The 12,278-nt window shown below is 36.8% G+C and overlaps 1 protein-coding gene across 1 annotated transcript; it reads left to right on the top strand.

Moving 5' to 3' along the window:
• The first annotated feature begins 2,376 nt into the window (after positions 1-2,376).
• LOC134540330 (allergen Tha p 1-like) lies at positions 2,377-8,051 on the top strand. Its single transcript, XM_063382992.1, has 2 exons — positions 2,377-2,509; positions 7,666-8,051. The coding sequence occupies exons 1-2, from the start codon at positions 2,377-2,379 to the stop codon at positions 7,869-7,871; spliced, it is 339 nt and encodes a 112-aa protein (XP_063239062.1). The 3' UTR covers positions 7,872-8,051.
• Positions 8,052-12,278: the final 4,227 nt, after the last annotated feature.

The raw sequence follows: 12,278 nt of genomic DNA, 5'->3' as shown, positions 1-12,278 counted from the left end.
CTTAAGGGGTGGGAGTTAATGAGCGCGTGACCTGACCGCGAGGTTTAGATCGTCAGTCACACACTCGTCACGGACCAGTTCTCTGTCTGAGAAGTCTATCTTGACAGCGGGGCTACGTAGTCCTTCGCCCAGAACGGGACTAAGAGGTAGATGTCGCGCCAAGTAGAACAGCTGTCATTTCGTTAGTATCGAAGATAAACTCGACATGATTTATAAATGAAAAATGTAAAACGCTACTGAAATACACAAAATTATGCTTGAGTTTGAAACTAATCCTATTTAATAGATCCGAAAATTAAATAAATACATTCATTTAACTTAATATATATATATATAAAATAAAAATTACGTTATTTTTTATTTCCATGATGCATTATTTTTCCCAGTTTTGTAAAGAGAGATCAAAAAATCACTATGCTAATCCCTCGCAAATAATATTTTGTTCAGAAATTGCTTTAGCGTTCTTAAGGGCGCCGTCTGCCAGGGCACACACACGGTGCGCAGACCTTAAGGAAAAACAACGCGATTTCAAAACTACCCAAGATATCCTAGTGGGGTCTGCTTACGCAAAGCATTTAAGAATTCGCTGAGGGTCGAAAAGTACTTTTGATTTCGTATTAAGTTTTTAAACTGTGCTATTATAAAAAGTGAAAATGGCTGAATGGCATGTTTTCGGAGTAATATTTAGGCGTAAAATAACCGGTACAGATTGTTGAAAGCACTTAAGGGACTTGCATTGCAGTTTTATCTTAATTTTTCCCCCATATAATGTAACGGTCACCGCTCAAATTTCATAGTTGTCCTATGGACGACGATAAGACTACGCGCCAGTTCAAAACCTTGCTCTTAGAGGCGATACCGCGCTATTAGCACCAGCTAGCGTCGCACTTACCATTGCGTCTCACTAACACAAATACACCCCTGGCTAGGCGGGCCCCTTAAGAGGGATGTTTCGCCTTCACCTTGGAGTTATCAAATTTAAGCCACAGATCGCCTTACAATCTCAATTTTACAGTTTATATCTCGACAGGGAAAAGTGTAGGTATAATTTTGTGGACACTTGTAACAATTGTGGGGTCTGCCAGTAAATATCAAACTTAACAACTTATACAGCTCGGGAAGTTTTAATTTATGTAGTAAATAATTTTGGAAAAAAATACTGAAAATGTTAAACTAGGCTGTAACTCAAAATTGTAAACTTCAAGAGAGCAGAAATGTAATTATAATTCCATTATTATTCTCACATAATTTACTTAATTATTATTCTAAGTTTTTCAGGATATTTAACGCTTTTAAAAGTAAGCTTGTATGTAAGTGTTACGCTACGCGCTACGTGTGGTATTTGAACTGTATTAACCAAATAATAAAAAAATTACACAAAATTAAATATTTACCACAAATACCTTTAACTATTTTAAATGACAATATATATATTTTTTAAAGCAAAGAATTTTTTAGTAACACGAAGTATTACATAGATTCAACATACATAAGATTAAAAATTACGACTGTCAGGGAAAGTCTCTATACAGTGTACAATTTATATTTTCCCATTATTATCTCATGTTACTTAATTTTTTTATTACAGTGTAAAGGTGTAAAATGAAATGTTTCACGATAGTTTTATTTTAAAAATAATTTTAAATGCTCACAAAATATTTAGAGGCAACTACAAAGAGGGGCGTAAAAACTACACAAAACTTCCATAATTACAGTTTAAACGCAAGTATGGAGTAAAAAATATTGCGAAATTAAACCCTCGCTTCTCTTACCGTTCTGCAACCACCCCAGCCGAAAGTTTGACGTTGGAAAATTCCCAGTGATTTGCAGGAGGAGGCATCAACGTGACAGGCAGCCAACACACAGACGACGAACAACACACGTATGTGTTCTGAGAAATGAATTACAGAACACACGTGACGCAAAAAAAAAAAAAAAAAAAATCTTGGCGAAAGAATCAAACATAACAAAACCTCTTATGCTCATGGAAACATTATTTTCTTTATTTTTTTTTTTTTGTTTTACCTTCGCCGGACGTGACGTCAAGGCATGAGTCGCCGATATCCGTACTCTTCTCGTGCGTAATCAAGATCTCGCTGGATGGGGGCATGGTTCGACAGTTTAAATGGGAGAAAATAAAAGGGGGGGGGGGGGGGGGTCAGGGCACTAATGAGTGGTGACGTCAGCGGGATCTCACCGAGGACTCGGAACGAAAACGCAAATGCTCGAAACAACGATTAAAAAAAAAAAAAAAAAAAACAGAGAAAAGAAAAAAGAGGTTCCTGGCAATCTTGATGGAGGGAACAGGTCTTGGAAGTGTTGAGGTACAGATATGTGGAGGGAGCGGTTCAAGGTTCGGGTTATTTTTTTTTTTTAATGTTGCTTTTCCTCCTCGTGGGTTTAACAACCTGTTTCTTTTTTTCCCTCGACAACGACCGGCTGTTCGCCAGCTACCAGAAGTGCATCATGGACGAAGGCCCTTGCACCAACGACGGCCAGCTGCTCAGAGGTAAGAGGACGAGGAGTAGGAGGAGCGGGTCCGTTCTCCAGAGAGCCATTGGGAACCCCCCACTAGCCGACGACGTCGCCAGCAGCACTGCGAGGCAGAGCCTTTGCAGAGTTGCAAATGCAAACTGACTTGCGGTTTTTTTTTTTTTTCAACTGGCGACATCTTCGGCAAATGAGTTTTCCAAGGACTTGCCTTTCCAAAAGTACAATTTTTATAATTTTACTGTGCAGTCTGGGCTTTTTTTTTTATAAGTCTTGGCCTCACTTGCTGAGTTCAGTTTATGGGTTTTCTGCCAACAGAAAAATTTTATCAAGGAAAAAAAAATCCAAAATGAGTTTATAGAAGCACTATTTGCATGCGTTACCAAGTTGGTGGAATACCCTAGAAAATTAAATTCTAATAAGTAGCAACAGGAAATACTCATAAATTCATTTCTGTGTCTGTTACACGTCAACCATGTTTACATTTTTCCTGCTTCTGCCAATTGGCTCACAGATTATCAGGGTTATTCAACCAAAGAAGTATCCAATCACATGCTCCTCTGTTCGTACGTCTCACAGGTCAGCAGCCAATGAACATTTTTTACTTTGACCCAAGAATACAAGGAAAAATATTCTATTGATGAATGTTTGCCTGAACAATAACTTATAAATGACGAAACAAATTTTGTATACAACAAAATAAAATGCATCGCTTAAATTGAGTAGGTATATTCTGCTTGATAAAAATATCACGGCGTGAAAGCGCAACAAACACACCATAGCGGTCGGATCCAAGCTGCAAGCCTCGTGATTTGCCTTTCGATGGTAAAATTTGTAGCGATGTATCGTTAACGACTATGACTTTTCTGTTTACCACCCCCACCCCTCCCTTACAATTCTTTACATAATCATGAGCACGGGAACTGCCACATTGTGTATTTTAACAGACACTAAACTGCGTGCAAGCAACCAAGTATTTGCGACTGCATTGAACTTGCCTCTCATGATATGTCAAAGAGAGACAGATTCATGTCCCATAGTCGAACTCTGTTCAACGAAACTAGGCTTATGTATTTAAGAGTTTTCCTCGATTCTGATAAAGGTAAAGAACCATTGCACGTGCGTGCATATAATTACTTAAAAATTGATAGAACGACTAAGTAGGTTTCGAACCGTTTAGTAAAACAGTTTTCTGTAATCAGATAATCATCTGGCTGAATAAAACAAAGCCATCTAGGTCCAGAGTCCTGACCACTGGTAAATAAAAAAAAGTGTGCATATTTGTCCCAAAGAAAAAAAATCACTACATCATGTTCCGAAAATAATAACTTTAAATAATCGCAGTAGCACTTTTCCTTCACTCCACGTTCTAGCGCTTTCCTTAGATAGATTTTTGGTACATTTTTTTAAATAATATTTTGGAATATCGATATATAACAATAAAATAAATACTATATTTGTTCTTGGGAATAGTATTTAAAACATTTTTATATTTTTTAAGTCAATAAAATTAAAAGCATTAAGTTAAATAATTTCGTACAGAAAAAAAAAACAGACAAATATTTAAGGTTAGATTTGGTTTAGGCTGACAGGAAAGTATTAGTCTATGTAATACTTATTTAACAGCTATGGCATACACTCGGGGATTGTTTATTATGCTGCTGAGTGTCACTGCAATCAGGAGTGGGCTCCGCACAAAGCTACGTGCAGAAAGGTTCTTTGGTGGCCTTGACAAGACCAGTCGTTCCATGTCCGAGTGTGGAAGAGCTGGAAAGCAGGTTTTTATCCGGCAAGTATCCAAGCGAATGTAAGAGGTGATCAGCTTCTTATGATTACCTACTCCGTAAATCAACGCTGTCCAGCAATAAATATCTTCATAATTGTATTTATAAATGCAGCTAATTCGAATGCAACACGTTCGGAATGAAAGTATGTCTTGTAGGTTTTATATTGCAACCCAATCATAAGATGTCATTCAGGCTTTAATGCTATAAATCTATTACCAAAATGTTGGCCAACTATAAAATAATAACCATATTTTTTCCTACAACGTTCGTTAGAAAAAAAAACTCTTAGTGCTTCAAACTAAATCAGAGCGTAAAATATGTCAAATTAAATGTATAACTTAGCCATTTATTTATAAAATATCAAACTGTTGCGACACATCTTGCCACTACTTTTTTTTTCCACATTATGTTTTATTTTGTTAGAGTATTTTTTATGACTAATGATGGATGCCTACCGATTATTGTATTACGCGCATGAGACTAGCATTGGCTTTTTTTAAGGAACTATCTAATTCAATTGATGTAAACGTGCACATTGACATTTTTGTCAAAGTTATTCAACGTAAAAACGTTAATTGATATATTCCAATGACAGCATGATATTCCAAGCACATACAAGGTTAGTAGAGAGAGGTTGCCTCGATCGCTTGCGCATCGTTCTGCGCATCGCGTCACTTGCAGCCCCGGCTCGGCTTGCCAGCCCGTCCGCTCCTATCAGTTACATAGTTTACAAGCACATCTGCTTGTATTAACGTGTCAAACTACAGCGTAATGCAGGGAGAGTTATTGTTGTGAGGAGTTTAATTGAGAGTGCATGTGTTATAACATGTTAGTGTTGCTTATATCATAAGTGCACAGGTGCTTCGTTAATTATAACTAGAAGGTAAAATTTTAATAACACGAATTTAAAGTGAATTTGTTTTGTTAGGCTAAACGCTGTTAAATAGTTGTATTTAAACATTACAATGCCAGGTACCTACGCGGTGTACAGTGGCTGTGTGTACAAATAGCTTGGTAAAAACAAAATCTTTACCTGAAACAAATCATATAAAATATCATCGATTCCCACGTGATGATCATCTGTTGAAAGTGTGAGTTCAGAAATGCCGACGTGATGGTGAGTGGAATCAAAAAACCACTTACATATGTTCAGAGCACTTTACAGATGACGATTACGAGCCCGACTTGAAAGCTGAGTTGTTAAATACATGCGCTAAAAGACGTCTTAAACCAAATGCTGCACCTTCATTAAAACTTGGAATTACAAGACCTGTAGAAACATTGGAAAGTCGTGTGCGCCGAGAAGCCCGAGTTAAATGCAGGGAAAAAAAAATGTTATGTAAATTAATCGTAGATTCAAATGAAAATGTCAGTTTTGAATTTGGAAGTCATGAAAAAATTAAAAAAAAAAAGGAAATCTTAAAAACAAACAAAATAAACGTGCTTCGTTAGAGTTCCGTACGCGGAATATTCTTTCATAGTGATTTTTTTTTCTTTCAAAAAATCAAATTGACTTATTACTTTCGTTGAAAAAAGAGTAAACTGGACCAATGATGAAATAGCTCTCGCTTTCACTTTGCGTTATTTCAGTAAGCGATGTGATTTATTTTTAAAACAGAAACTTAACTTCCCATTGCCTGGACTTTCAACTCTTCATCGATGGGCATCTTCATTTGACATGAGAAAAGGTATCCTAGTAAAACATGTTTGAATTTTTGAATGTAGCACGTTCTTCGTTGCTAGACTTCGGACGCATTGTTGTTCTTTGACGAAGTAAAAGTGAAGAAAACACTCGAGTATGATGCAAAAGAGGATGAAACGATTGCCCGAAAAACTGCTCTATTAATGTTAGAAATTTATTTTTAAATCTAACGTCAGTTTATTTATATTGCAAACATTCCCAAAACGTATTAATGACCTATGGCTACTTTCATTAAACACTAAGCAATTGATATGCAATTATTTTAAATATTATAATCTTGCTGAGAAATAAATATAAATAAACCATTTTGTTTACTACTTACATATTAATTATATTATTTTTTTAAAAATTCATGGATTCATCATTGATATTTTGAAAATTTTTACTGTCACTGAAAAAATATGTTGAAGTAATAATTCATCCTTGTTTTCAGTCACAGCATGTTGTCATTTGAAAAACATATCAAAGCGATTATAATTAACAGTAATCTACCAAACATAAATGAAATACTATAGGTATTGCGTATCAGACATGTGAAACGAGCCGAGCTGATAAGAGAAAGCCGTCAGTCAGCAGGTGTAGTGTTACGGCTGGGAACAGCGGGGCTGCAGATGACGTCAGAGCGGAGTGTCTGGCTGTCTACATTGTTCTTATGGGATCGAGACAACCTCTCTCTACTAACCTTGAAGCACATACACCAATAAAACTCAGACATACACATGGTTATTAAATTAGTATATCCTTGACAATGTAATGGCTAAACTCCATATGAGACACATTTCTGACGGTTCTCTTGACAAACAAGACATTGCATGTTGGGCGTTGAAGCCCTACTGAGCAGCTTGGATGTTCGATCTAAGTCCATACGCAGTCTACGGTACACAGAGAAAAAGATTTGTTTCATTCAACAAATAACTATTTTGTATGGCGAAACGAATATTTATTTTTTGTAACAAAATATTAAGTCAGCCTAACCAAATTTTACGTGTTAAAAATTTTATTTTGTACACCAAACAAAAAAAAAGTACAATTTTGTAGACAAAACCAAATTTTTTGGTCAAAATATTAATTTAACTGTACATAGTTGTTTCGCAATATAAATCAAATACATTGTTCAGGCTAACAAACATCCTCTCGGTGCAGGTACGTTCTATTGTTGTTTTTTTAATGAAACAAAAATTCATGTCAAATTACAGATAAGTTGTAAATTTGTACATTTAGATGAAAACAGCTGGATCACTACAAACTATTTGTTCGCTGTTATATGTACTGGGTTCGTATTCTTGCCGGGGACTTTATGCCTTATGTTGTCCCAGTACATCAAAAACTTAAAATTAATTGTAAACCCTTCCCTGAATCGCTTTCCAGTATTAACTGCGCACATTAACAAGTATGATACGACAAAATAAAGTCTGATTGTTGAATATTCGATTTTCATTCCAACGGTTTAAAAAAATATATATTAAGCTTGAATGAAACATGTATTAATTTTAAAAAATTGTGCAAGTATGTCGTTAAAAGTCACCATGAATGTTTCTTGTAGGATCACAAACTATTCCTTGGAAAATGGTTTCCGAAAGGGAAGTGCAGACACGAGTGTTTCTGCGCACCGTGGGCATTGGTTCCTCAAGCCACGTTCCGTCAGAATTGCCCCCGACTCATGGCCGTGTGCTTGTTTTCCCGCAGAGGCCATCCCGGACGCGCTGACCAACTGCTGCGCCAAGTGCAACGACAAGCAGAAGGACGGCGCCAGGACCGTGATCAAGCACGTGCGCGAGCAGAAGCCCGACGTGTGGGTCAAGCTCACGGGCAAGTACGACACCGATGGCAAATACGAGAAGCAGTACGATAAGGACATGAAGGAGCCGGATTGTTTGACCAGCTCCCGATAAGAGCCCTTCCCCCTTTTCGGGACCGGCGCGGCGTTCCTGAGACTTCGCCGCGACACCGCGACACCGCGACAGCAGCGTGACTGTTCCGTCAGCCGGTTCTGCTGGTGGATTCAGCTACAAAACAAATAATATGAATCATTATAATATATATATAATTTTTTTTTGTGAAAATAATTCCAATGGCCTACTACAAATAAAAAAAGTTTCCAAAACACAAAATATAACACTGTTTTTATTCCCCCCCCCCCCCTCCCTTCGTCAAACCTTAAAAGTTGATTGTACTTGATCTTGCTGTGCTGATTATCGCTCATAATGTGCAACACAGTCCTACTTTATACATGAATGTGGATTTTTTGGATGTCCAAGTCACGTCGTTACAACTGGACCAATTTCGATGAAATTTGTAACTGAGGTAGCTTGTTAACTAGATTAACACAAAGGTATACTTAATTACGGAGTCATACCACTTAAGGGGTGAAAATTAAGAAATTTTGGTTTTATAATGAAAAACCTTCAAAGGTAAAGATATAAAACACAAAAAGAGATCATGGATTTCCTCTACATCCGCCAAGAAAAACATGTTATTGCATCCGACATAAAAAAATTTGTACTTTTTCCATCCATTATTCTAGTTTTCGTATTTATGTTTGCTGCTTGCACAACTAAGCTTCAAAATGCTGGATGATCTTACTAAACAACGCGTTTTATAACTATATGCATTTTTCTTGACACTTGAAAGACATCTGAAACTATCTCAGAAGCTAAAAGACGTATTAAATACTCAAGATCACATACTTAAGGAATTACGTAATCGGAAGCTACTTGTTACTAGAATTCTAAGCTGAAACTAGAGATGTACCTGTTCAAATCATGGGGGCATTTCCTGTCGATACCATAAAAATACTCTAATTGTTTTGCTCTATGAACTATAACACAGGCCAACAATAGATTTGGTGCCGGGGCATTTGGGGCTGATTTCATATGAATTTGGTGCCCTTAATTCAAATATGGCATTAGTTTTTGCCTAAGAGATCAAATTTCAAAGATATAATGTTTTAGTAAAATGTACGTTTTACGTTATTTGGGTTAGTAGTGCCATGACATCGATGGAACCAACTAGTCACTCAACACTTTGGGAGCGTCTTTTTTCGTGAAATTCTTGAATATATCTTGGAATAGTCCCTTTTTAAACTCCAGCATTAATCTGCCATAATGTGTGCAACCCATCTTCTTTGATAACGATCCTCCATTAATTTTAATATCTGATGAAATCTTTCACCTTGCTCCTCACCGCTGTCTCCTAATTTTACAGAAAAACGGCCCAGGTGGCCCAAGGGATTTGAAATTTTTAAGCATATCGTTTACCAGTTCAACATGGTTTTCCGCTTTTCGTTGCCCAGAAAATTCGCGAAAACTGCAACAAATGAAGTCGAGGGTTTTTCGCTCAGCCACATTCGTGGAATTTGCGAAGGCTTGGTCCTTAATGAATTTTCTTATTTCTGGGCCGTTAAATATTCCTTCTTGATTTTTTTTTTCTTACTCAAGTGAGACATTTGCCCCCCTATAAATGCAAAGCATGATCCGTCCTTTTTATGAGTCTTTATAACTTCATAGCCCAGCTTGATGTGGAGTGGAGGAAAGATGATTTTCTCTCTTTAAACTAAGTGTTCATTAATAACGTTTTTTTTTCTCCAAAGACCATGTCTTCTCTCTCAGGCCACTTTTGTCTAACCCAGTGGTGGGTTTTGTCTCTGCTATCCCAGAGGCACAAGAAACAGGGATATTTCGTGGCCACTTTACTGTCCGAGGAGAAAGTTTACCATTTTTTTGTCCACACAAATCATCCATTTTCGTTCACGATACCTTATCTTCTCCAAGACCAAAGCTATGAAGCTATGTGTTTCTTTCATTGTCGTTGAGTGAGCAATTGGAATTGAACCATATTTGTTCCCATTGTGTAGAAGAACACATTTCAAGCTTCGCTTTGGGCTATCAATAAATAGGCGCCAATCATCTGGAAAATATTCAGGAAGACTCATTTTTTCCAGGAGTCCTCGAACATCGTGATAAAATACAAGATTTTCTTTTTGAGCGAAGAATGGTAAGCAGGCACTTTTCTCTTGTACGGTAAAAAGTAATTTTGGTTCCTTGTTCAAGTTTTTTTTTTTCTTTCTTCAACCTGGAAGTCAGTAATTCAGATGCTTCTTTTGACAGGTTAAGATCTCTGACGAGGTAATTTAACTCATCCTGGTTGAATCGTTGAGTAATTGTTGACATCCCCTCATAATCACTGTCACCTTCATTAGTATCAGGAGGGTGGTTATAGGGACAACACTCGTCCTCAGAAAGCTCTGGAAGTTGTTGAAATGCTGGGATCGGTACTTTCTCTGAGGCACCAGGCGTCTTGCCTTGCAGAGACTAAATCAGGTTAAGTCCACTTGTTATGGTTGTTTCGCTTGATTCCATTAATATTTAATATACATAAATAACAGTCATCGATGTGGTTTTTGTGTGCTCTCCAAACCATCGATACGCCGAATTTCACTTTTTTTTTCTTTTCCCGCTAGTCCACTGGCGTAAATGTTCTACACAAGTTTTACAAACCTGATGTGGTGCCCAGTATTTATCATGATCACCGAGCTTAACACCTGGGGTATCCCTGTGACGAAGTGGCTTCAGTCAAGCAGGCAGTTTTACTTCTTTTTTCACACTTATATCAAAGAGTAAAGCTGATAGACAAAAACTAATTTCATATTTAGATTCAGCACCCCAAATATAGTTAAAACAGTTCGAAAATCACAGGCACAATTTTTTTTTATTGTTGGCCTGTATAATCTTTCCCAAATAGTTTTAAAAATGTTTGTCATAAAAATTTGTTATGGTTTAATATTAAAACTATTGTCTTCATAAAAGCAGAGATTACACAATAGGACATTTACAAAGTTCATACCATAGCGTCCATTGGCAGTGTTATTATAGTTGTGGTTATTCCCAAAAATGAATTCAATACTAAACGCCAAACACTTTATTGAGAAAACTATTTGTAGCAGACAAGTCACTATTTCTTCAGGCTTTCCACTTAATTATTTACTATACATCAGCGTAGCCAAATGAAACGATATTGAATTGTTATGGTCTAAAACATGCTGAAACTAAATCAAGATGATGTCTTTGTTTGTTTATATCTCTCGCCCCCTGTTCCTAGGACAATAAAGACACATAAAATATTTTTCTATAGTGTTAAATTGCCAACAAAAAAGCATTACTTCCCATAAACTATTGTAAATGATGAACCTCGATGGACAGTGTGTAGATCACTTTAAGTAGGAACTAAAAACAAATCTACTACATTTGGCAACGATGTATTAGGTATTACTGTTAAATTCGAATATAAAACTAAAGGTAAATTTGCAGGGATTTATTTGTAACGATCATATACGAAGTATATACATACAAATGAATTTATTGGCTAATTAATTATTAAAGTGTTTTTTTTTTTATCCATTTACCTGCCTCAACTTTCTGTTGAGTACCGGTGTGAGGGTTTGTTATTTACAAAGTAACTCGCCACCCTAAGTTTTTTTGCAGATTAATAAAGAGATTTTAAATCACCAATATTTTTTACCAAGTTTATTAAGATTCACACATGAATTATCTTGCAGATTATTATTATCATTTAACTGTGCCCCATGCTAGTGGCGGGAGTCTCCCTGCGACAGACGACCATGGCTACAACCCGGCGGGGGTGGCCAGGATTTTCCGCAGGTGGGAAACGTGGCGGACGTCGCGAGTGTCGCATCCATGCAGACATCCGTGGTTTGCGGGAAGCAACAAACAGCAGTCAGTTCGTTCCCGAAACGGTCAGGAACCTACAGTGTTCGTCGGTGTTGTGTATAATATCTGTTTATCTTCATCGTTGCGTTCGTACATCTGCTGCGTTGTCCAGGGTTTTTTTACGTGACGTCTAATAAATCGATGAATGCCGGCTGCACGCACGAAAAAGTGTCCCGTTACGCACATTTTCCCGTTACGCTGTGTCCCTTTACGCTCATTGTACGCTTGCGCTGCATCTATCTCTCTTCAACACGATTAGAACAACCATCGATTTGACTTTTTCGAGGCACATTAAACTTGAAACACTCCCATTCGTTTCCTACTTTCCCTATCATCGTCCTATCCTTAACAGAATAACACAGATTGGAAGAAGTTAAGTAGCAAACATGAATAAAAGTTATAGTTAAAATAATCTCTTCGTTAAAGTAATAAACATATTTGAATTAATGAGTGCAAATAAAAGTAAATTTATCAATTAAATTGTAAATTTCATTTCACTCCTTCTTTGTATCCATACAAAATAGTGATAATTCAATAAATAGTGATTCAATTTTATTCATAAAACTATGCAAT

Source organism: Bacillus rossius, chromosome 16, assembly GCF_032445375.1.
Source record: "Bacillus rossius redtenbacheri isolate Brsri chromosome 16, Brsri_v3, whole genome shotgun sequence".
NCBI lineage: Eukaryota > Metazoa > Arthropoda > Insecta > Phasmatodea > Bacillidae > Bacillus > Bacillus rossius.
This window is presented reverse-complemented; position numbering and strand designations above follow the sequence as displayed.